This window comes from Bos javanicus, chromosome 11 (assembly GCF_032452875.1).
Source record: "Bos javanicus breed banteng chromosome 11, ARS-OSU_banteng_1.0, whole genome shotgun sequence".
In the NCBI taxonomy this organism is placed as follows: Eukaryota; Metazoa; Chordata; class Mammalia; order Artiodactyla; family Bovidae; genus Bos; species Bos javanicus.
In genome coordinates this window covers 86,093,280-86,119,929 of record NC_083878.1, presented here as the reverse complement: position 1 = coordinate 86,119,929, position 26,650 = coordinate 86,093,280, and the positions used below count along the sequence as shown (strand labels likewise).

Here is a 26,650-nt window from a genome sequence, read left to right as displayed (position 1 = left end):
TTGGAGTGAGGAAAAAGATTCATTTATGTAACGTCTATAATTTACAGAGGGCTTTCGTTTACATGATCTCACTTTACTCTCAGAATGATTTGCAAAGTAAAATACTGTCACATTTCACAAGTAAGGAGCTGCTACTTAGAAAAATGCTACCACCTGTGGCCATGCTGCCTTTGTGGGTTTTGGGGGCATCACCTTCTTTAGCTATTTTTTCCCTCCTCCTCTTTTTTTCTCTCTTGGGAAAGGCTTTTTCTTTGGTGAAAGTGTTAAGTTGCTCAGTTGAGTCCAACTCAGCAACCCCATGGAAATCTCCAGGCAAGAAACTGGGTGGGTACCTCCCCTTAAAATAAATGCTAACGGGCCTTTCCTCTTCTCCTGCCGGTACCCTCTCATTAGGTGGCCTCATCCACTCTCATGTTTAGCCATCACACGTAACTGACAGCTGCCAAATCTACAATGTAGAGCCTGGAATCCTCCGCAGAGCACTTGACCTGTACACACAACTTTCTGCCGCATGGCAAGGCCTGCAGAGGCAACGAGTAGGAACTGTGAGGAGGGAAGAGGCTGGTGTTCAGCTGAGGGACAGGACTGCAAAAGCCACTGGAGCTCGGAGGTGTGAGAATCCTAAATACTCGGCATGATTTTCCAGCATGTTGATTTTTTATTCCTAAGCTCTTTTTTTCTACATGGTCCTAATCACACGTTGCTTCAATTCTTTGAAAGTGAGAAAAGTTTAAAATATCAATCTGAATGATATAAGAATCTTGTATGGTATGAGCCAAGTATTATCAGTCTAATTAAACCATTCACTCACTCACTCACTCGTTCAAACATTTATCGAGTGCTTTTCAATTGCCAGGAGTGGCGCAAGGCGCTGGGCTTAACAATGATTAAGACAAAGTCCCTCAAGGAGCTCACAGTCTAATGGTAAACTACTGAGTAAACTGAGGCACAGAGTGGTAATGACTTACCCGATGAGGTAGAAAGAGCGAGGTGCTCGGGAACGTCAGACTAGAGCTGGAGAGAGGGCAGGGGACCACTGACTCACTGTAAATAAACCCCGCTGGTTGAGAAGCAAGGCTGCGTACAGAAACATATTACAAAATCTTGCAAGAAAGGTTAAAATAGTTTTCAACTGTCACCATGACTGAATTAATTCATGTCTTGCACGGAATTCAGTCATGAGCTGATGGCATGTCTACACCTGTCCCCAAAGCTTGGGGCATGTCACCAGTCTGCTTGGACACAATGACTCTATAGAGAGCCTGAAGTCCAATTTTAGCACTGGGAAACCATACTGAAATACTTGCATTAAATCCACAAACTTTAACTGTACACACACATTTATGGTACTTCTACATGTAGAAGTTAGGGAAAAAACTCTCCTCTAATGCTCATTCAGAGGATTCTAATAAGTTATAGACAGACCACAGAAATTAGAGAATATGTCTGTTACTTTCACTATTTACATTATTTTGGCTGTACAAGGGTGAACACTCTCACTTAGATGTATTTCACAAGTGATCTAGACATTATACAAATATGTACAAAGACGTCACATCAGGTGCGTGCGCACACCCATTCATGCAGACATGAACCCGTGTAAGGCAACTTCTTTTGTGACGATACGTGATCCGCGCGGCAAAGGGCAGAGTCCACGAGGAGCTGTCCACCCTGCCTGCCTGTCTGTTTCAGTGACAGCTGTGTAATTCAGTAATTTCTGTAGGCAAGATGACGGGTTCACTGGCAGAAAAGCAGTGAATAATTATAAAAAGAGCTGTTTTCAAATGCAGAAACCGCCATTATCCAGGAATCTAAGAAGCAAAGTGCCTGGAGGCACTCCTGGCCTTGCAGCTACCAAGAATGAGGAACGGCAGGGATGATTTATTGCTCTGAGGATTTTCGTCCACATAGGAGTCCAAGACACTCAATGCATGGACCCTCAAACACCATCAGTTGCTCACTTCAAGCACTTCCTCACTTTGCTGTGGAGGATTTTCTTCTGAAAGATAACAAACACGGGAGAAATCTTCCTAAATGAAGGTCTCAAAGGCAGGCAGCTAAGAGAACATTCAAGATAAAATAGGAAGACCTCAGTCAAGAACCATATTCTTACGTGAGTGGCATAAGGCTAATGTTTCCAGTCTCACAAGGAGTAAACCAGGACTCAAGCATGAGCCTGAGGGCCTGGGTCAGAGGATCAGACAGCCTTCTCTACAGAGACCACACTTCGAAACCAACAACAATTCTAACTTTTCAAAGATATCAAAATTACGTGGGATTTAACAACAGGGTTGTTAGAAACAGTAAGCAACTATAGTAAGAATTACCCTGTAATTTTTAACTCATGTTTTTGTAGCTAGGAAGAGTAAAAATATCTGTAAGGTCATAATATTCTTATGAATATTATTAATAAATATTCATATTCATAATATTCATTTGTAAAACTATAAACATTTAAAAAATCATTAGAATCTTAAATTTTCCTAATAACAAAATCAGCCTGTTTACCTTTCTCAGGTTGAGGGTGCTCCAAAGGCTTGCTTTTGGATGAAGAGGTCCCTACATTGTCTGAAGTTTTATTACTTGAGTGGGAACCCTGCTCCACTTCACATAAATAAACGTCAATGGGTCCTTTGGTGCTCCTGATATGTACTGTGATAGAATCCTAGCAAAAGACACAGAAAGCATTAAGAGGAATGAGAGGATTCATGAATTACATTTTTTCACTTATTACAACTGTGAAAGTTTCAAGGGACACTTTTGGAAATTCTCATCCAGGTAGTTTCTTTGCTGTCATATACTTGAGAATATTGTGTACTTGCTTAGCCTGAAGCACAGGAAGCACTCACTAGGAGCATCACCTGAAGTCACAACTTGAGTGTGGCTGGAATAAACAAAAGGTGTTCCTTAACTGTCCGTCATACACTGTCCAGTTAACAGCTGGGGTCTCACGTGGACTGTGGTCTTCCGGGGATAAAAGGCACGGTGGGTGAGAGCTGCTTCACTGAGGGGGGTTAAGTCCCCTACTGCAGTGAAGAGGACACGACTTCAGCACCGACGGGTCTATTGGGCCATCAGCACTCCATCTGTCCTAAGAATGGTCTCACTCCTTGGTTCTGATTCCACCCTGATCACGCATCTTCGACAAGTATCTTTCAACACAAACTTTCCTGCAAGCTGTGGACAGTATTTCCATACATATTAATTTTACTTTTCATTTTAAGTGTTTAATTTAGTGTCCTCCTCTATCTGTGAGTCTTTTATGAGTTTGGCTAGTGAGTTAATTCCCCAGAGCCCTGTTTGACACTGGATCTTAACACTGAGGCCAATTTTTAGCGATTCCTCTAAGAGGCCATGATCGTACGATGGCTAAGAACAGACTCTGAAGCCAGACTGTCTGGGTTTGAATTCTGCTTCTCTCACTTACTGTACGACGGTAAGAAAGTTTCTCTTTCTGTGCTTTAGACTTCTCATCTGTAAGAGGATAATAATCAAGACTACTGAGTTTGTTGTGTTACTCAAAACACATTAAGCACGTTAAAATGGGTGGAGTGCCTTGAGCTGAGCATCAGGGACGCAGCTCACATGCACACACTAGTCACTAAGCTCCCGGGGCTGCAACGACGCACAGCCCAAGCAGCTGGCTTGCCTCCCTCTGTTGTTCAGTCACACAGTGTGTCCAGTTCTTTGTGACCCATGGACTGCAGTCCACCAGGCTCCTCCGTCCATGGGGCTTTCCAGGCAAGAACACTGGAGTGGGGTGCCATTTTCTTCTCCAGAGGATCTTCCCAACACGGAGTGAACCCACATCTCCTGCATTGTAGGTGGATTCTTTACTGCTGAGCCACCAGGGAAGCCCGTTTCCCTTTAAACCTTCTTAAGAATGGGGGTGAGAAGGCAATGGCACCCCACTCCAGTACTCTTGCCTGGAAAATCCCATAGACGGAAGAGCCCGGTGGGCTACAGTCCATGGGGTTGCTAAGAGTCGGACACGACTGAACGACTTCACTTTCACTTTTCACTTTCACGCACTGGAGAAGGAAATGGCAACCCACTCCAGTGTTCTTGCCTGGAGAATCCCAGGGATGGGGGAGCCTGGTGGGCTGCCGTCTATGGGGTCGCACAGAGTCAGACACGACTGAGGCGACTTAGCAGCAGCAAGAACAGGGGTGGGGGTGGGGTGGAGAATTCTTGCTTGGAGAATCCCCACGTACAGATGAGCTTGGCAGGCTAAAGTCCATTAGGTGGCAAAGAGTCGGACATGACTTGAGCAACTAAGCACGTGCACACACACACGCAAACATGCACACACACACGCAAACATGCACGCTCATCATGCACACACACACACAAGCAGGGCTACCTACCTCTCTGGGAGCTGGAACGTCCAATCTGGTTTCTGCCGGTGCTTTAACTGCAATTACAATCTGTTCATGGAAGGCTTGGATGCTGTGAATGTCTTGATACGTCACATACGCTAGTGTAAAAATCAGTTAAGGGTCTCTAAACAGAGGATGGAGATTAAAAATTATTTCATATGTAATTCTTACTATTTCATCAACGATCCTTAGGATTTTATGAAGTGTTTTACAATATAACTCAAAAAAATTCCTTTACACTACTGTGATAGTGATGACACTTTCTGGAGAAAAAATAGTAATAAAGTCTGGGTGTTTAAAACAAAGACACCACACGAAGGTATTCAAACCTCCCTGTACTTTTCCCTATCATTGCTACATCTTATGAGAACCTCTAGGGAAAAAGTGTTTTGATGAGACTCTCCTAAAATGGAAGGGAGAAAGAATCTGTTGGTAGCAGAAACAACTTAGAACCAGTTTTTCAGGACTATCATGTACTTGTGGGAGTGCTCACATCCCAAACTCTTTTCCATCTCACTCCCTGAATTTTTCTCATCTTTTATTGTATTGCTTGAAATTTTACCACTTACCTTATTTAAAGGGTTTCCCCAGCATTTTTTTTTCAACTCCACAGACCTTTTTGACTGAGTCCAGTGACAGCATTTACTTTCCTTCTAACAACTGTATTGTGCAAACAGGAGTTTTTGGCTGGTGTAGAACTTAAGTAAATTTGAAACGTGGACTAGCTCAGGATTGGTGACACCTCAGAAAGGTGCTACATGGGGAACATGACAGCAAAACTGTCTAGGAGACTTGGGAGGAGATCAGAGTCAAAGACAATCTCCCCCTCTGGTCCCAGAGACACTGACCTCAAGAGCATGGCCATCCAACTGTGTCAGGCTTGGTGGACTGGAAAGGCAGTTTCAGTATCATTTCTATGGCAGTTCATTCACTTCTAAAGGTCTGGTTTTGTATCTTAAATATATTAATTAAATTTCCAAGCTGAGCCTACTACTTAAAGTAATTGCTTTGGGAGATTTTTTTTTTTTTAAGGTACAGATTAAAGGATATCTTTCATTTTCTTTGTCATCTGTTAACTCAAACAACTGCTGAGCACAATCCTTGATTAACTCATCCAGGGCATCTTCCATTGCTGATAAGTCAGATAGCTCCTCCTGCAGCTTCTTCTGTTGGGGCACTGCTCCAAAATTGCTAAGATCAGATCCTCTTTAAAAGAAAAAGATCACTATCAACAACATCTGGGAGATTACAAATTAATACAAGTTAGGTTACTGGAATGTCTCTATAAGTTTACACTGGTGTCTCCCACAACAACAGACAACAGGCAACAAACTCCACTCCTGCTCTCCTGTTGTTCTACACAACTATTACTTCTCGTTGGTTTTTGTCCCCATTTCTTTTCCGACACAGAGACTTTAAAAACAAAACCAACATTATAACCCTCTGGAAATCAGAAGTTCTACGGAAAGCTTACTGAAGTTCAATGAGCAGTGAACTGAGTTAGTAGCACCCAGTTTCAGCCCAGCTCTACTTTCCACAGTATAACTTTTGACAAGTTCTTGTCCATTGGTATTTGTGCTCAGTTGTGTCTGACTCTTTTGCGACACTTTGGACTGAAGCCTGCCAGGCTCCTCTGTCTGTGGGATTTTCCAGGCAAAGATAGTGGAGTGCTATTTCCTCTTTTAGGGGATCTTCCTGACTCACAGATCGAATCAGCGCCTCCTGTGTCTTCTGCACTGCAGGTGGATTCTTTACCTATTGAGTCATGGGAGAAGCCTTTTGGCAAGTTATAGTCTTTAAACCCTTTAGTTTTTACACATGAAAAACAGCACATACTGGCCAAATGACAGTTCATCTGCTAAAATTCTGAGTCTTAATTTTTCCCTACAGTGCATATTTAATCTGGTTCTACCTGAATATAATATTTTTTCAAAGATTTATTTTATTACGGTCTGCCCCAATATGATGTGACGAGCAACTGCTGATACTCATTCTTTTCTTTGATCTTTATAGAAAATTAAGGGGGGAGAGGCTGTTACAATTTTACCTTTTGCTTGCTAGTTCTCAAATCTGATTCTAATTAATGATTTAGAACACAATCCAACATTAGCCCCTAGAATGTTAGTTATTATTCAGCAAACATGTTCAAATTAGAATTTGCATTTCTGTACTACTAAAAAAAGAACTTCCTTTTTGAACCCCTTTCCTCTAATAGCGAAGTTAACTACTGAGAATCATTTAATGATGTTTGGTGGCAGATTTTTCTTTTGCCTGCAAGGTATCTAGGTACTTATATGCTGGAAGTGTTTCTTACTGATTCAAAATACTTGTGTGTTGTTAAGTATAACAGCTCCCTTCCTTTGCGCGTGTGTGTGTGTCCCCCACACTTATCTATACATAATATCTACATTTATACCATAAGGTCTTCTTTTCCTGAAATCCTTCCTAATCATATGCTAAGTCCTTACCAACTGACTCTGAGATAGGCAGCCTCCTGAATTTTTTTTAACATTCAGGGAATTGTGTTTCCAAGCCTGACCTGCACCATAACCACTGGGGGTCGCTGTTAAGAAGGCGGGCATCTGCCTTCTCCCAGAACTGAACTACAGCTCCTTGGGAGGAGGCCTCTCTGTGTTCACACTCTGGTGCAAGAACCAGTTTTACCACCTTAACTGATCTTCCCCCTGCTATCAGTGATCAATTGGAACTGAAGAAACTTTTATTTTTTTTTTTAATTCCTACACAATCAGATGCCCACTTACCTTGAAAAGTGAAATTCCTAAAACTAAGCATGACTCCACTCAGCTTTTCCATAATATTGGGATGGTATTATATGGCTTTTAATTGGTACCAAGTAGGAAAAAAAAAACAAAAAACACTGATAGTATCTACTTTGTTTTAAGCACAGTATTGTCACTTATTGAGGAGGAAAAAAAAAAAAAACATGAAAAGTTTGAAAACAACTCACATCCACCGAATATGGTTCTTAGACTTCTTTTCAACCAGGTCGATTCCATCTAAGACGTTGGTGATGTCATACACTCTTCGTTTTCGTACTCCCAGTTTCGTTGCAACCTTGTTTAAGTCAAGAATGCCCCCAGGAGCAGATCTGACAAGATCCATAAATTTTCGAGTTAAATAAACCAGTGAAACATCAAAACGAGGTCTCTTCACTTTTAGTGCTTCTGGGAAACAAAACAAACACAATTCGTAAAATTTTAAATAGCATTTCTTTCTCAATTCATTAAAAAGACCATTTATTTCTTCTTGATCAATAACCAGAGACACCTACAGATATTCTACCCACTGACCAAATCATAGCTAATTTTTACAAAATCAACTTCTCAAAGTGGATGAAATATTAGCCTATTCCAGGTAAACAAAGGCTTTAGACTTAAAGGAGTATTTGAAATATGCAACCAGTTTCCACTGAGTATGTCAATCTGATCGGCATCATACCAGACATAAATGGTGAGCCTGCATCTGTATCCATACCACTCTCGGGAACAGGATTAGAAATGATTTAGAATCAAATTTCTCATTTGGTCCTCAAGTCAAGAAATTCTTTATGAAGCAAAGTTAGAGATTTAGCTTTAAAAAAAATGTTTAAAATGTCCCTATACATGTCATAGTCTAAACCAACCTGATGAAATCTGGAAAGGGCTTAATCAGTCTTCTAATTAGCATAGTTAGGCTATACCTTGAGGGAAAGTGGTGTGACTATTTTTTAAAATATTCAGTATCCTATATTAACAGATAAACAAATGAATAGGGGAAAATCTCTTTAATTCCCTCATTTATTCATTACTATGGTTTTCCAGATACCCCCTGACACTATGCACACACTTTCACATGCTCACGTATATATGTAAATATATATAGTCTTAAAAAACGAGAATAGAAACATACCACTTTTTAACATATTGTTTTTTAATTCAGTATTATGAACATTCTGATGTGTCAACAAATTTATTTCAACTTTATTCTTTACGGCTGCACGTTTAACTGCACAGAATATTTGCTCAACTCGGCCCAATGCTGGAAATTCAAATTATTTCTAATTTTACTATTTTGCACAATACTTCAAGAAATCTCCTAGAAGCTAATTTTGCATGTGTCTTTGTTTCCTTTAGGTAGGTTTCAAGATGTGGACTTGTTGAGTAAAAGCTTATTTTTAAATGCTGCCAAACCTGTTATTCAGGATGTGTGTTCTATCAGTTTTACAAAGTTTATAAGGGCCTCCTCTCTTGCCCTTGCCAGAACTGAATATTATCATTCTTTCCATCTTTCCCAGTTTGATACTAAAATAATAGTTCTTATGGTTTAGTGTGCAGAGGAAATAAATTCTACAAATAATTTAGTTGTCCTCCTGGTGTGGAATATGTGATTAAACTTTTTTTCCTACTTCACAGCACACCACAGAATGCTTCAAAGGACAGTCATCCTATCTTCAATCAGAAATGCTCTTCTTCAGAACCTCTATATTATATTCAACTTAAAGACCACTGGTGGTTACTCCAAGAAACAAAAGGACATATTTTATAATGTAAATGTCTTCTATGTGGAGACTACTCTTATACTTAAAGATTAAACAGATTAATAGGAATTAAATTTTTTTTTAAAAAGTAGAAGATAGTCACCATTCTATAAAACCTTCCAAGATTACAAATGAGAAATTCTGACTTTTAAAAACATTTAAATCTGACTCTTGACCAAGGCAAGAGTTAACCTGTGTATAATTTATATAATTTAAATCCTATCTGCAGATTCAATCAACCCATCTGTTTGGCTAAGTGAAATCACCATCGTTGTTTCTTTGGTAGAGAGACCCCATGGGCAGCAGGGAAGGCCTGGCAGAGACAACCAGCGTGGGCAGCTGTGCCAGGGCGGCTTGTGCAGGAAGCAGAACCTGACCCAGGGATAAGACTGCATGCTCAAATCTGAGCAGGAGGATGAATCCTGACTGGACAAGTTACTTAATCCCTCTGGGCCTCTGTTTACTCGTCTATTGAATAGGAATAATAATCCATAGCTTTACTTTGAAAGGTTGCTGTGATAATCCATGCAAAGAGCTGAATACAGGCCAGGCACTGCATGAGCTCGAGACATGAGTCTAAGTCATGGCATGGGGCAGACAAAGGAAACGCTTCCAGAGGAAAACTGGGGGCCACATATGGGTGGGACTGTGGGGGGTGCCAAGAAGAAATGAAGGCTGACGTTAAGATTCATACTGGGTGTCTAGGCACCGTCTATCCCGAGATTAGGACAGGAGTAGATGGAAGCGCACAAGGAACCACAGGAAACCAGGAGGGCAAAGACTGTCCTCACGTTTGTTGCCAAACCGCCTTCAGTTCCACTGATGACAATAACTGCTCTCATAGATCTCTGGGAAATATCCCTAACCACGGACCATTTAGAAAAAAAAGACATTTCCAAAGCAGTGAAGAATAAACTGGTATTTGTGCAGTTTTGTGTGCACGACACCCTACAACCTCAGGAGTTTTTGCTGAAATTCTAAGCTTAACATTTCAGTCTACAAATAGCACATTTTATTTAAGTTACTCATCAACTCAAGTACCTTTAACATAAATCACTGAAATCATAGAACAGCAAAACCTAAAACCTATTCAGGAATCAACTTACTTCTCATGGACACATACTGTACATTATCTTCTAAATTAATCCTTATTTTTGATGGCTGGAAAAGAGAAGATATAGAAATTTAACTTAGTAATTTAAATACAAGCAAACGAATAGCAAAAAAAAAAAAAAAGCAAATGAACATTTTACTGGATAACACAAAGGTTTGTCCTTTTTTTCACCCTGGGAAATAATTACGGTGTAAGGAAACCAGTCCTCCTCCTAAACTACATTTATGCTAACTGTCATCACATCTGACAGGGTTTACACACTTGCGTCTCTGAAACTGCACAGGCCTCCACAGGTATGCAAAGTGGAAGTCAAAGTCGCTCAGCTGTGTCCGACTCTGTGCGACCCCATGGACTATACAGTCCATGGAATTCTCCAGGCCAGAATGCTGGAGTGGGTAGCCTTTCCCTTCTCCAGGGTTTCTTCCCAACCCAGGGATGGAACCCAGGTCCCCCTCAGTGCAGGCAGATTCTTTACCAGCTGAGCCACAAGGGAAGCCCATAGCTACGGAAGCAGTAGTTAGAGTGATGGGGTAGGGAGAGAAAGGAAGGTTGGTGGCAGTAGAGGAGTACGAATACTGGAATTTATTACTACATGGACATTAATTTATTGACTGTATCAGGTACTGGGGATAAAGGGGAATTCAGAGGTGATTAGGACTCTGTCTCTGACTCTGGAAGGTGCGGGAGAGATCTACACCCAAACTAACAAACGCTCACCCTTTGCTAACTCACTGTTAAGTGGCTCCAGAGAAATGAGCTCACAAACTTTCATTTTCACAAGCAGCCATGCAGTCCCACGATAATTAATGTAAAAACAGCGTTATCTAATCATGGAAAATAATGCATGTAATGTAACTGGAAACTTCAGTATTAGATTAATAAAACACTTCTTATAAATCCCTGAGGCAACCACGAAATTAATATAACAGGAGCTCCACTGCCAATGCTCATCATTTTACTAGCTACCTGAAGGCTATGAAAGCTTACATAAACTTGTTGTAACATTTGCAGTACATTTAAAAATTGTTTCTTGCAAAACATATATAAATCCTAACCATGAGACTAATAAAGAGAAACCCATATTAGCCTTTTGCTTAGAACAAAGTGTAATGATGTTCTGTGTCTCCAGACAGGCTGTGGGAGGGTTTAGTTTCTGTTTAAGTGAAAAAACTGCCCTCAATGGGGCCACAACAAAATTGGGGGAAGAGGATTTCATGAGCAGCTCTAAGACAATAGTCACCAGAACTCTGGGGTGTAGCCAGCAATTCTCAGGAGGGACCCCCAGCCAAGCCTTGGAAAACAAGCCAGATTTTGCGGAACCTGTGGGAGGTTGGGGAGAGAGGATAAATAATTCTTGGTGCAGGAAGTGACATGAATAAAGGTATGGAAATACAAACCACCTGGTACCTTTTGCAAGGCGGCCTGGCTGGCCAGTGTGAAATCGACTTCTCACTGAGGCTGGAAGGGTCTGCCAGCACCACGCTTGACACAGAGGATTATGAAAGTCGTGCCCTGGAGTTTGGCCTTTAGGGTGTAACCAGTGCAGAAGTGCCACAGATTTCTGAGCAAGACACGACATCCTTGGGCTCTTGGTTCAGAGATCCAAGTATGGTGGCAATACAGCAAAAAAGACTGAGGAATGGGGAAGCCTGAAGGCGAGGTGAGCAGCTAAGTAGCTCTCTCCTTGCTGGTGTTACTATACAAGCCTTGGCACAATGGTTCCCTTATCATTCATGACAAGATGATGGCATCTGTCAGCAAGCTAACTTGATACGGAATAACTCCCCTGAAGCAGAATTCCACTGTAAAATTAACTTAGTTGCTGGAATTTAAACACCTGCAGGTACCCCTGCTGGGTGCAAAACCAGAATGGGGAGCCCATCCTGGGGCAGGGACTCTGCCTGGCTGGCTCTCAGCACAGTGCTGACAACAGTGACACACTGAAAGAAAGAAAGTGAAGTTGCTCAGTCATGTCCCACTCTTTGCAACCCTATGGACTAGCCCACCAGGCTCCTCTGTCCATGGTGATTCTCCAGGCAAGAATACTGAAGTGGGTTGCCATTTCCTTCTCCAAGGGATCTTCCCAACCTAGGGATCAAACCCAGGTCTCCCACATTGCAGGCAGACTATTTACCCTCTGAGCCACCAGGGACACGTTGAAGGGCAGTCCTATTGAAGCCAAACTTCAGACCAGGGTGACCAAGTGTCACTGCTTTTTTTACATTCAACCCTTCTACTAAAAGACTATGAAACAGAGTTGAACTATTGATGCAAGATTCTTAAAAGAAAAAAAAATCCATCCTCATCACAGGGACCTGAAACACCCATCAACAGACACCCTAAGTTGCTGCTGCTGAGTCACTTCAGTCGTGTCCGACTCTGTGCAACCCCACAGACAGCAGCCCACCAGGCTCCCCCGCCTCTGGGATTCTCCAGGCAAGAACACTGGAGCGGGCTACCATTTCCTTCTCCAGTGCATGAAAGTGAAAAGTGAAAGTGAAGTCACTCAGTGTCCGACCCCTAAGTTGCTACACTACTTCAATCACTATAGTGTCACAATCAACCCTGAGAATGAACATGGACGGGATTAACAGAGCAGCAGCCCTAGGGGTTGTGCTGCAGATGAGACTTCTGTTCTTGGTTCAGAGCGGCAGGGCCCAGGCCCCCACTTGGACTGCCTCCCTATCTGCTCTCCACATGTGCCCCACGGGCGCCTTTCCTGCTCCAGACCCCTCCCTCTGGTCTCCTTATCTAGAAGGCTGCTATTCATGGCTTGGCACGGGGATGGTGGTACCTCAATTAGTAACATGAGAACGTATGACTTTCTTTCCCCCACATTCTTTGCTATAAACCACATATTGGGTATACTTAGATCTGTGGGGAAAACAACATCCATTCGTTTTGGTACCCCCCCCCCCGAACCCCCGCAACCAAACAAAAAAACCCTCTCTATTTTGGAGGACTCACGATAGTATCATGGCCTCTCAAGGGCAGACCTCCCAAGTAAAGATCGTGTAAATCCTACAGACCTACAATTCAGGAGATTTCCAATGTGTCAACAGCAATGACACATTCATCTCATTTATACTCAAGTTCGTGGCTTAAGATGGGGTTCAGGACCACCAGGACTTCTCAGGTGCAGGGAGACTCTTCCCTCATCTGTAACAGTGTAGGGACAGACCTCTATTACAGCCCACTTTCCAAGCTACTGTGAAGCTCAAACGACCAATTCTGTAAACTGTAAAAATCCCAAGAAAGCATACACACACACACACAGAAGTCGCTCAGTCGTGTCCGACTCTTTGCGACCCCATGGATTGTAGCCCACCAGGTTCCTCGGTCCATGGGATTTTCCAGGTATGAATACTGGAGTGGGTTGCCGTTTCCTTCTCCAAGAAAGCATAAGGGACGATTATTATTGTTGTCCTGTTTGAACCAGAACAGTTCTTGGTACATTCAGGCACTTGGTAAACATCTGTTAAACTAATGAATGGAAGAGTGAAACAGGACCTTGTCACGCATATTGTCAACTGATAAACAACAATGTGTATTTACAGACACAGGGACCCCGGGAAAAGACGCCCTCTTGGATACCCCATCCGTAAGGATCACTGAGACTAGAAGGCCTCATGTTCTGCTTTCAGTACAAATTTATCACCTGGAGAGACTCAGTCTGACAATCCTGGTGAGCCTTTCCAGCTATGCTAACTCTGGTGAACCACATTCGACAGACAGGTGAGGAGCTTTCCCTTGTCTCACAGGCCTAAAGATCTGGAGGAACTATATTTGAGGTTATACTTAACGAGCTACACCGAAGGAGCCTGAATTCCTATCTTATTCTGAGCATAAAATCTGGTATTTTGAGGGTCAAATTATCCCAGATTCGGCCAATGGGAACCTTTTCAAAGCGGCTCCTGCACAGGACACATCTTTTACCTTCTCGGCATCTCGAGGATGGCAGTCCTCAGAGGAACACCCTCAAACTGCTATGGCACTAGATGCTGCTGCTTCTAGTGCTGACAACCCACCCCCGGGGGCACTGCCAACATTTCTGTTCCTTCAAGGAGTCTCCCTGAGAGGCTATGCTAAGGCATTTCCTTGAGGACCTGCCCACGGACAGCCTGCTCTGCTCAGTAGCATATGACTCTGTGACCCCCCCAAGACTGTAGCCTGCGCGTCTCTGTCTATGGGACTTCCCAGGCAAGCATACTGGAGTGGGTTGCCATTTCCTCCTCCAGGAGATCTTCCCGACCCAGGGATCCAACCCGCGTCTCCTGCATTGGCAGGATTCCTTACTGCTGAGCCAGCAGAGGAACCCAAAGGAGAGCCTGGTAGCAGCCAAACCTCAAGACTGGGCTTCCTAAAAAAGCTTGCGGTTGAAACACTCAAACTGCTCTCCTCCCTTGCTCGGGTCTATTGGTCTGCTTCCATCTTGGCAGAGCCTTCACCTGAAACCACAGAGGCTGTCAAATATTCAAACTGCCCCTCCCACTTGTTCGGGGCTATTAGTCTGTCTCCATCCTGAAACCACGGAGGCTGCACTCAGCGCACACAGCTCTCTAGGAACCAGCAGCTCCTGGTGGGCAGGTCAGCACGTCCCAAGTCATTTCACTGATGCTCCAAGTTCCCACATCTCAAAACCTACACTTTGCAATTTGAGATCTCAAAGGAGAAAGAAATAAAAGATGAGTTTTAGGGGCTAAAATCTTAAACACTGCTTACAAATTGGTTAAAAATGTCTCTATACAGAGATGCTCGCTTATCCTGAACCAGCCTGCTTGGGGGAGTAATATCCCTTTAAGAGCTCTGCAGACACATACCTTTTTCCAGCGATCTGCTTTCTAGTCATACATGCAAGTTTTCCTAATTTTTCAATGTGTAGACTAAATTCTATCTCTAATCATATTGTGCCTTCATAAAATTCCAGTTTTCAAGCCATTTACCCCTGGGGGGAACATCAAATACTCAGCTGTACACATAACTATTTTTTTGCATAGCATTTAATAATACATAGTCTACTAAATACTTCTAGTCATCATCCAGTTTTTCTAAAAAATGCTGAGAGAGGTGTTGAAATCACCATTTCACAGCCAGGAAAATAAACATTCACGCATTCAAACATTTAGAGAGTACCTACTTCATTCACTTAACGGCTATTTACCAAAATAGCTTTTTTGTTTTCGCAAGAAGCCCCAGATATGCTGGGGATGTACCAATGAAAGGCCAGAGCTGCTGCCCAGGGCTAGAAGTGCCCCCATGCTGAGGAAGGGTATGCAGGAGGCTCACAGGAGTGCCCAGCCCAGAGGCTGGGTCAGCAAGGCTGCCCACAAATGACCTGTAATGGGAACCACGGGTGGTAATAAGGGAAAGTGTGCTCTGATGAAAAAATTTCTTACAGGTGAAAGTGCAGAGATACAGACGTCCTGAAGAATATAGACATATGGAAAATTCAGCAACCATAAGCAGTTCAGCAAAGATAAACTCAGGAGTCTGATGACATTAAGAAGTTTCTCCTCTATGATGAGAGCTGCTGGGAACCATGATAGATTCTTTAAGCCAAATGACGTGATTGGAAATACACTTTAAAAAGACCATTATGGTTAGTTACTATGTGGAGAATATATAGAAAAATCAGGGACAAGATGAGAAGCAGGAAAACTAGTTGAGAAGATAGCAATTCGAAAGGCAGACGACAGCTAGAAGTGGCAAGTACTGGTGATTAATTTCTATTAGACAGGATGGAGGGGATCCATTTGGAAAAGGTAAAGATGACGTGTAGGATACCCGCTAGGTATTTGTTGCAATATGAGATCGAGAGTTGTTGCTTAAGTATGACAATGAATTCCACTTCAGGTATATGAGTCTGAAATCTACGTAGAGGTGTGTAGGAGACAATTGGAAAGCTCTGAGCCCAATTTACAGATTTGGGAGTCACGACATGGTAACCAAAACTACCAGAGTGGATTGTTGTTTAGTCGCTAAGTTGTGTCCCACTTTTGTGACCCCATGGATTGTAGCCCGTCAGGCTCCTCTGCCCATGGGATTTCCCAGGCAAGAATACTGGAGTAGGTTGCCATTTCCTTCTCCAGGGGATCTTCCCTACCCAGGGGACTGAATCTGTGTCTCCTGCACTAGCAGGCAGATTCTTCACCACTGAGCCATCAGAGAAGCCCTACCAGAGTGGATAAGATTATCTGAAACTTCAAGGGATACGTGTATCTTCTGATATTAAATGCAAAATAAAGTGCTTTTTTCCAAAGTAAGAGTTCAGAGCTTTTAACAAATTCTAAAATAAGAAGAAGAAAGCCTATGACAAACCTAGACAGCATATTAAAAAGCAGAGACATTACTTTCCCGACAAAGGCCCGTCTAGTCAAAGGTACGGTTTTTCCAGTAGTCATGTATGCATGTGAGAGTTGGACCATAAAGAAAGCTGAGTGCCGAAGAACTGATGCATTGGAACTGTAGTGTTGGAGAAGACTCTTGAGAGTCCCTTGGACTGCAAGGAGATCCAACCAGTCAATCCTAAAGAAAATCAGGCCTGAATATTCATTGGAAGGGCTGAAGATGAAGCTGAAGTGCTAATACTTTGGCCACCTGATGCAAAGAACGGACTCAGTGGAAAAGATTCTGATGCAGATTGAAGGCAGGAGGACAAGGGGATGACAGAGAATGAGATGGTTGGGTGGCATCACTGACTTGATGGACATGAGTTTGAGCAAGCTCCAGGAGTTGGTGATGGACAGAGCAGCCTGGTGTGCTGCAGTTCACGGTGGCAGAGAGTCAGACACAACTAAGCTGAACTAAAAAGAATAAGACCACCAGTACAAATAGTAACAGAAGTCACAAGAGTGCTGAATGACATCCCATATTAAGAAACTGTGGAGAAGGCTGAAGAGCCAAGTAAGACCAACATGGAAGGGATGGGAAAAGGAAGAGTTTACAAAAGAGAACACGAGAGGCCAGAGAGGCAGACAGAGTGCTGAGAGTATGTGCCCAAGGGGACGTCAATGGTGAGTTTCCAACAGAGTGAGTGGTCCATCGTGTTAAAACCACATCCGCTGGACCTGACAAGGTTGCTGGGGACCTTGGTTAGGACAGTCCTGGAGTTGTGCATAGGGCTGAGGTCCCCCAGCAGCAGGTCAAGGTGGTAATGAGATGTGAGCAAGAAAACCCAGAGTGCAAACAACTTTTTCAAAGAGTTTGGCTGTGAAGGGGAAGTGATATAGTAGGCGGAAAGGCATAAAGGATTAAAGGAGGGATCTCTCAAAATGGAAATGGGATTTAGGACATGGTTGGGTCAGGAAGATCCAATGGAGAAGGGATAGGCTACCCACTCCAGTATTCTTGGGCTTCCCTTGTGGCTCAGCTGGTAAAGAATCCGCCTGCAATGCAGGAGACCTGGGTTTGATCCCTGGTTTGGGAAGATCCCCTGGAGAAGGGAACGGCTACCCACTCCAGTACTCTGACCTGGAGAATTTCGTGGTCTGTATAGTCCATGGGGGTTGCACCAGCGACTTTTCACTTCACTTAAGTAGTTGAGAATTTACCACCTGGAACTGGACACTGGGAGGTTCAACCCAGGCTTTTCTACTTACTAACCACAGAAAAACCACTTAACAACTCCAAGTATATCTTGGCAACTGTCAAACAAGAATAATCCCTTAGGACTGCTGTGCAGAATTAAATGAGATGGCACTCATCAACTATTTTGGAGCACTGAGTCCTCCTTGTGTCTGGATAATCTGACTTCGGGAAATGTTTATTTACTAGTAATGGGAAGAAACCAGCAGAGAGGTCGAGAATGCGGGAAGAAATGGGAACTGACGGGTTCCTTCCATGGAAAAGTCCTGATAATCCAGGAGAATACACGGCATGCAGTCCAGAGCAACAGAAGAATTCAATGTTTCACAGGGAGTCTTACTCTCCCTTGCGTTTTCGGTGTCAAACAGGATGCAAGACCACAACCTGTTGAATGAGGGGGGCAGAGATACCCCACGCCCAAGGTAAGAGAAACCCAAGTAAGATGGTAGGTGTTGCAAGAGGGCATCAGAGGGCAAACACACTGAAACCATACTCACAGAAAACTAGTCAGTCTAATCACACTAGGACTACAGCCTTGTCTAACTCAATGAAACTAAGCCATGCCCGTGGGGCAACCCAAGACGGGCGGGTCATGGTGGAGAGATCTGATAGAATGTGGTCCACTGGAGAAGGGAATGGCAAACTACTTCAGTATTCTTGCCTTGAGAACCCCATGAACAGTATGAAAAGGCAAAATGATAGGATACTGAAAGAGAAACTCCCCAGGTCAGTAGGTGCCCAATATGCTACTGGAGATCAGTGGAGAAATAACTCCAGAAAGAATGAAGGGATGGAGCCAAAGCAAAAAGAATACCCAGCTGTGGATGTGACTGGTGATAGAAGCAAGGTCTGATGCTGTAAAGAGCAATATTGCATAGGAACCTGGAATGTCAGGTCCATGAACCAAGGCAAATTGGAAGTGATCAAACAAGAGAGGGCAAGAGTGAATGTCGACATTCTAGGAATCAGCGAACTGAAATGGACTGGAATGGGTGAATTTAACTCAGATGACCATTATATCTACTACTGCAGGCAGGAATCCCTCAGAAGAAATGGAGTGGCCATCATGGTCAACAAAAGAGTCCAAAATGCAGTACTTGGATGCAATCTCAAAAATGACAGAATGATCTCTGTTTGTTTCCAAGGCAAACCATTCAATATCACAGTAATCCAAGTCTATGCCCCAACCAGTAACGCTGAAGAAGCTGAAGTTGAACGGTTCTATGAGACCTACAAGACCTTTTAGAACTAACACCCAAAAAAGATGTCCTTTTCATTATAGGGGACCGGAATGCAAAAGTAGGAAGTCAAGAAACACCTGGAGTAACAGGCAAATTTGGCCTTGGAATACGGAATGAAGCAGGGCAAAGACTAATAGAGTTTTGCCAAGAAAATGCACTGGTCATAACAAACACCCTCTTCCAACAACACAAGAGAAGACTCTATACATGGACATCACCAGATGGTCAACACCGAAATCAGATTGATTATATTCTTTGCAGCCAAAGATGGAGAAGCTCTATACAGTCAGCAAAAACAAGACCAGGAGCTGACTGCGGCTCAGACCATGAACTCCTTATTGACAAATTTAGACTTAAATTGAAGAAAGTAGGGAAAACCACTAGACCATTCAGGTATGACCTAAATCAAATCCCTTATGATTATACAGTGGAGTGAGAAATAGATTTAAGGGCCTAGATCTGATAGAGTCCCTGATGAACTATGGAATGAGGTTCGTGACACTGTACAGGAGACAGGGATCAAGACCATTCCCATGGAAAAGAAATGCAAAAAAGCAAAATGGCTGTCTGGGGAGGCTTACAAATAGCTGTGAAAAGAAGAGAAGCGAAAAGCAAAGGAGAAAAGGAAAGATATAAGCATCTGAATGCAGAGTTCCAAAGAATAGCAAGAAGAGATAAGAAAGCCTTCTTCAGCGATCAATGCAAAGAAATAGAGGAAAACAACAGAATGGGAAAGACTAGGGATCTCTTCAAGAAAATCAGAGATACCAAAGGAACATTTCATGCAAAGATGAGCTCGATAAAGGACAGAAATGGTATGGACCTAACAGAAGCAGAAAATATTAAGAAGAGATGGCAAGAATACACAGAAGAACTGTACAAAAAAGATCTTCATGACCCAGACAATCACGATGGTGTGATCACTGACCTAGAGCCAAACATCCTGGAATGTGAAGTCAAGTGGGCCTTGGAAAGCATCACTACGAACAAAGCTAGTGGAGGTGATGGAATTCCAGTTGAGCTATTCCAAATACTGAAAGATGATGCTGTGAAAGTGCTGCACTCAATATGCCAGCAAATTTGGAAAACTCAGCAGTGGCCACAGGACTGGAAAAGGTCAGTTTTCATTCCAATCCCAAAGAAAGGCAATGCCAAAGAATGCTCAGACTACCGCACAACTGCACTCATCTCACATGCTAGTAAAGTCATGCTCAAAATTCTCCAAGCCAGGCTTCAGCAATATGTGAACCGTGAACTTCCTGATGTTCAAGCTGGTTTTAGAAAAGGCAGAGGAACCAGAAGTCAAATTGCCAACATCCGCTGGATCATGGAAAAAGCAAGAGAGTTCCAGAAAAACATCTACTTCTACTTTATTGACTATGCCAAAGCCTTTGACTGTGTGGATCATAATAAACTGTGGAAAATTCTGAAAGAGATGGGAATACCAGACCACCTGATGTGCCTCTTGAGAAATCTGTATGCAGGTCAGGAAGCAACAGTTAGAGCTGGACGTGGAACAACAGACTGGTTCCAAACAGGAAAAGGAGTTCGTCAAGGCTGTATATTGTCACCCTGTTTATTTAACTTATATGCAGAGTATATCATGAGAAACGCTGGACTGGAAGAAACACAAGCTGGAATCAAGATTGCCGGGAGAAATATCAATAACCTCAGATATGCAGATGACACCACCCTTATGGCAGAAGTGAAGAGGAACTCAAAAGCCTCTTGATGAAAGTGAAAGTGGAGAGTGAGAAAGTTGGCTTAAACCTCAATATTCAGAAAACGAAGATCATGGCATCCGGTCCCACCACTTCATGGGAAATAGATGGAGAAACAGTGTCAGACTTTATTTTTCTGGGCTCCAAAATCACTACAGATGGTGACTGCAGCCATGAAATTAAAAGACGTTTACTCCTTGGAAGGAAAGTTATGACCAACCTAGATAGCATATTCGAAAGCAGAGACATTACTTTGCCAACAAAGGTCCGTCTAGTCAAGGCTATGGTTTTTCCTGTGGTCAGTATGGATGTGAGAGTTGGACTGTGAAGAAGGCTGAGTGCCAAAGAATTGATGCTTTTGAACCATGGTGTTGGAGAAGACTCTTGAGAGTCCCTTGGACTGCAAGGAGATCCAACCAGTCCATTCTGAAGGAGATCAGCCCTAGGATTTCTTTGGAAGGAATGATGCTAAAGCTGAAACTCCAATACTTTGGCCACCTCATGTGAAGAGTTGATTCACTGGAAAAGACTCTGATGCTGGGAGGGATTGGGGGCAGGAGGAGAAGGGGACTACAGAGGATGAGATGGCTGGATGGCATCACTGACTCGATGGACGTGAGTCTGAGTGAACTCCGGGAGTTGGTGATGGACAGGGAGGCCTGGCGTGCTGTGATTCATGGGGTCGCAAAGAATCGGACACAACTGAGCGACTGATCTGATCTGATCTGATCTGTGGGGTGGGATGTGTGGACACGGTTTTAAGCGGCTGCAGCTAAGTAGGAGCATGGGAGAGGAGGCTGCAGAGAACACGAAAAGAAAGCTTGCAGAGACCCACTGAGATAAACAAGGGTGAGCATGCCAGTGTCGGGCAAAGCTGTGCAATTTTCTCCAACACTGTTCTGTGGCCCGAAGCAAAGATGGAGAGCTGTGGGGTGGGACCTATGAGGTGTGGACATGGTTTTAAGCGGCTACAACTCAGTAGGAGACGGTTAGAGGAGGCCGCAGAGAAACCTAAAAAGAGCTTGCAGAGATCCACCGAGATAAAGATGGAAGAGCATGCCAGTGTCAGGCAAAGCTGTACAATTTTCTCCAACACTGCTCTGTGGCCCGAAGGAAAGATCGAGGAGGCTGACAACGTTATTTTGGAACACATGTAAAGGATAATGCAAAGGGTTTCAGTGGACGACGATGGCTCTGGTTTAGAGGATGTGACAGGCTGTGCGAGAAGCCGGGAGCCCGAGGGAGCAGCCCCGGGGCCACCCTGGGGCCCGGGGACCGCCCCCCCCGCCCCCCACGCACGCCGTTCCCCGCCGCCCACCCCGGGAGGGCTTACCAGCAGGCCCTCCACGTTGATGGGGTCGCGGCAGCGGCGGCGCACCGTCTCCTCTGCCGGGTCCACGAGCAGGCTGGGCAGCTTCCGCGCCGGCCGCTGCTGACTCATGCCGGCCAGTCGCTCCTCGCCTCGCACCCCCGAGAGCTCTCCCGCCTTCTCCCGCTCGGCTCGGGCGACGCCCCCCCACAACACAACACGCCGGGTCCCGGGGGGTAGGCGGGCGGGAGGGGAAAAGGGGGCGCCGTCAAGCACGAACCGGGCCCCTGGCCGGCTCAGAGGCGCCGCCTAACTAGACCCGCTGGCGGACCAGACGCGACCCCGGGACGTAGGACGCGGGCGGGCTAAAGAGCACCGTGACCCGCGCAACTCAGGACGCCAATCCCGCCATCTTCCCGCATGCGCAGTGCGTCACCGCCCCCCAGTGCGCATGCGCGCCGCTGCCGCCGCCGCCACCTGATCATTCCCCACGAGCCGCGCGCGGCCCCCAGCCGGGCGGAATGAGGGGGAGCCCGGGAAATCCCGGAGGGCGGAGTCCGCGGAGAGGACGACACCGCGAGAGGAAGATACGGCGCTGGAGGTCCAGACGGAGGGGTCGGGGCGGGAGGGACCCAGACCGCTGGGACAACTGGCTTGTGCCCCTCGGAGTTCTTGACACTAACCACACTAATAACTGAACGTTCTCAGCGCGCAGGGAGTTAATTTACATCTCAGGCACTTGCCCACTGCTGATGCTTTTTCGTCAGTGTTGGTCACCGAACCGTCGTGGAATTATTTACTGATGTGCGTCTTTTTTTTTTTTCCTTCTCCTTCTTTCTTCCTTCCAAATGAAAATTTGAGAAATAAATGATTCCCTATGGTGTCAGAGATCGTGGTGGACACAGGAGTTGCTCCTTTGAATTTGGCACTATCTCCGATTCCAGTGGAGGAGACAGATAAAGGAAATGTTTAAAGCTAGAAGAATTGATGCTTTTGAACTGTGGTGTTAGAGAAGACTCTTGAGTCCCTTGGACTGCCTTAGCCAACAAAGGCCCGTCTAGTCAAAGCTATGGTTTTTCCAGTAGTCATGCATGGATGTGAGAGTTGGACTATAAAGAAAGCTGAGCGCCGAAGAACTGATGCTTTTAAACTGTTGTGTTGGAGAAGACTCTTGAGAGTCCCTTGGACTGCAAAAAGAGATCCAACCAGTCCATCCTAAAGGAAATCAGTCCTGAATATTCATTGGAAGGACTGATGCTGAAGCTGAAATTCCAATACTTTATTGGAATTTGATTCGAAGAACCGACTCATTGGAAAAGACCCAGATGCTGGGAAAGATTGAAGGCAGGAGGAGAAGGGGATGACAGAGGATGAGATGGTTGGATGGCATCACCGACTCAATGGACATGAGTATGAGTAAACTCTGGGAGTTGGTGATGGACAGGGAGGCCTGGCGTGCTGCAGTCGATGGGGTCGCAAAGAGTGGACAGGACTGAGCGGCTGAACTGAACTGAAAGCTGGAGCCACTTTGCTCTATAGCGGTAATTAATACAATGTTATTTCCCAGGTAGCACTAGTGGTAAAGAATCCGCCTGAGGAGTCAGGAGACTCAGGTTTAATCCCTGGGTCGGGGAGATCCCCTGGAGGAGGGCATGCAACCCACTCCAGTATTCTTGCTTGGAGAATCCCATAGTCAAAGGAGCCTGGTGAGCTACAGTCCATAGGGTCATAAAGAGTTAGAGATGACTGAAGTGACTTTGCACACATGCATGTAAATTAACTCAACTTCCATTACAAAAAGAAAAAGTGTTTCAATAAGAAAACTTAGTGAGTGAGTGAGTGAAGTCGCTCAGTCATGTCCGACTCTTTGCGACCCCATGGACTGTAGCCACAAGAAAACGTACATGTGCCACAAATCCAGGAAGCAGGTAATAAAAAGTGGAGTTAAAATGCCTATATAAATAATAAAACCGGAGCCAGACGATGTGTTTTCTGATCCTGGCTCCCCATGCTTAGAAGTTTACAAGACCTGAAACAAGCTGTTTAATCAGTCCCTGCCTCAGCTTCCTTATTTGTTGAATGGGATTAATGACTACTTACCTCCTAAAATTGTTGTAAGGATTAAATGAATTAATGAATGTAGCCTACTTAGAACTGGGAATAGCTAGGATTTGATACAAAAAGGCATTTGTTGTTGTGTTGTGGTCGAGTTGTGTCTGACTCTTCGGCAATGCCTTGGGCTGTAGCCCACCAGGCTCGTCTGTCCATGGGATTCTTTAGGCAAGAATACTGGAGTGGGTTGCCATTTCCTTCTGCAGGGGATCTTCCTGACCCAGGGATCAAACCTAAGTCTCCTGCATTGGCAGGCAGATTCTTTACCATCTGAGCCAAAGGCAGCCTAAGGTGGGGCAGGAAGGCTTCCAGAGGAAGGTGGTTTCCCAATAGACTTAAAAAATTTCTTGAGAGCGAAGATATTCTTTAATCTTTTTATCTCCGGCATCTAGCACAGTTCCTGGCAAATAGTAAGTGCCCCGTAAGTGTTTGCTAGATGAATTACTTTAAATGAAGGATAAGCTAGAGAAAGTCTCTAGAAGAGTGGGTTTTATTGCAGGATGGAGAATTTCCCAGAGTAATTAAGAGACACCTTTATCAACCGCAGTCTCTGAGAAGGCAAGCTCTGGAGACCAGAAATGGCTGTTTTTAATGAAAAAGAGACACAATCCAGCATTTGCTCTCTGTTTTGCATTCTGCTAAATGTTCTGTACACATTTCCTTATATAAATCTTTCATCAAAACTGAAAGATACGTATTTTTCTGCCCAATTTACAGATTAGGAAAATAAAGATTAGCAAGATTTGTAAAAATTACCTGAAGTCCTGGCTAGACAGTGGCAGGATTTGACTTCATAACTGATTGATTTAGTATGGATCCTTGGGAAGATTCTTGAAGGGTGACTAGATTTTCTACAGCCACAGGTGGGGCCAGGGAGTGAGGATGGGTGAGTCAGGGTTGGGGTGGTCAGCACTGCACTTCAGGCTGAAGGCAGAACAAGAGCACAGCTGTGGAGGGTCGGGGCTGTGACACTGCCCTCCAGACACAATACTGTGACTTGGCTTTACTCAGTATATATATGTATAAAAGGACGGATAGGTGATGACCAGTAGAATAGAATGGCTTGAGAAACATAAGATTTGGGGTTCCACCAGAGATTATATTACCTCTGCAGTCCATGGCTACTCCACAGTGTCTGTGATGGACATATCTGCATATGAGAATTGTAAGAAGAGGAGGGTATATAAAACACGGCCAAGGAGAAATGGTGGGACCAAGGACCATTCCACATTAGTTTTCTGTGTCATAGAAACTTAAGCACAGAAAAAGTTCTTGGGGATGATTTAGTGAAAATTTCTCATCTCACAGGGGAGGGAACCAAGACCAGAGAGGCTAAGTGACTTGCCTAAGATAAAAATAATGGTGTCTATGATTAAAAAATGGGCAGAAGAACCGAACAGACGTTTTTCCAAAGAGGAAATGCAGGTGACCAATAGGCACATGAAAAGAGGTTTAACATACTAATCATCATTGACAAAAATCAAAACCACAATAAGATATAACCTCACATCTGTCAGAATGGTTATCATCAAAAGAGAACACAAGTTAGAAATGTTGGTGAGAATGTGGAGAAATGAGAACCCTTGTACAGTGTTGGTGGGAATATAAATTGGTGTGACCACTGTGGGAAGCAATGTGGAAGTTTTTCAAAAAACTAAAAATAGAACCACCATGTGACCCAGCAATTCCACTCCCAGATATAACCAAAAAGAATGAAAACATTGACTCTCAAAGGTACGAGCCTCCCAGTGTTCATAGCAGCACTGTTTACAATTGCCAAGATGTGGAGGCCACCTAAGGGTCCATCAATAGATGAATGGATAAAGAAGATGTAGTGTACACACACACACACACACATACACACACAGAATGGAATATTACTCAGCCATAAAAAGGACGAAGTCTTGCCATTTGCAGTAACATGGATGGCTTTACAGGGTATTAAGCTAAGTTAAATAAATTAGACAAAGGCAAATACTGTATGATGTCAGTCATATGTAGAATCTAAAAAATATGACAAACTAGTGACTAAAAAGAAGCAGCAGATTCACAGATATAGAGAGCAAACTTGTGATTACCGGTGGTGAGAGGGAAGGGAGAAAGGGAAATAAAAGGGTTGCAGTGGGGGGGAAGCGTTATTATGGGATGACATGAAATCATGTGCATGGAATTCTGAAAACTCTAAAGCACTCTAGAATTTTAAGAATCTTTTATTCAATAATAACCATAAAAAAGATGATTTCTGGTCTTCTACTTTCCAGATCAGTACCTTTTTTAGGGAGGTGATGCGGTGTCAGGACAAACATGTAGCAGAAGAGGGTTGTTCTAGAGATGGAAGGATGCTGAAAGGGGAGAGGTGGGATGGAAGGAAGCACAGACAGTCCTGGGCTGGAGTGAGTCCTGCAGCCCTCATCAGACTTGCTGGCAAGCATCTTAACCTGTAGGATACTCAGTTTCTGTATTTGTAAACTGAGGGTAAACCTACCTGCAGTTCTGCTGTATTAGAGATAAAGGACGTCCAGTTCCTGCTGCGTTGACTCCATCTTCAATGGTAGTGCAAACTTCCTAATTTCACAGGGGCTGTCTCTAACCAAGTCTCAAAGCTCCCTACTCCAGAGACTAAAAATGGTTCTCAAGTGACATCAAATGGAAC

At 44.0% G+C, this 26,650-nt stretch overlaps 1 protein-coding gene across 1 annotated transcript; it reads right to left on the bottom strand.

Moving 5' to 3' along the window:
* On the bottom strand, positions 1-22,331 carry E2F6 (E2F transcription factor 6). The gene is made up of 7 exons (XM_061433303.1): positions 21,910-22,331; positions 10,023-10,077; positions 7,348-7,564; positions 5,430-5,585; positions 4,368-4,482; positions 2,509-2,665; positions 1-1,999 (listed from the first exon to the last, which is right to left on the bottom strand). Exons 1-7 carry the CDS (start codon positions 22,015-22,017, stop codon positions 1,950-1,952), a joined length of 858 nt encoding a protein of 285 aa, XP_061289287.1. The 5' UTR covers positions 22,018-22,331; the 3' UTR covers positions 1-1,949.
* Between the last annotated feature and the right edge of the window lie 4,319 nt (positions 22,332-26,650).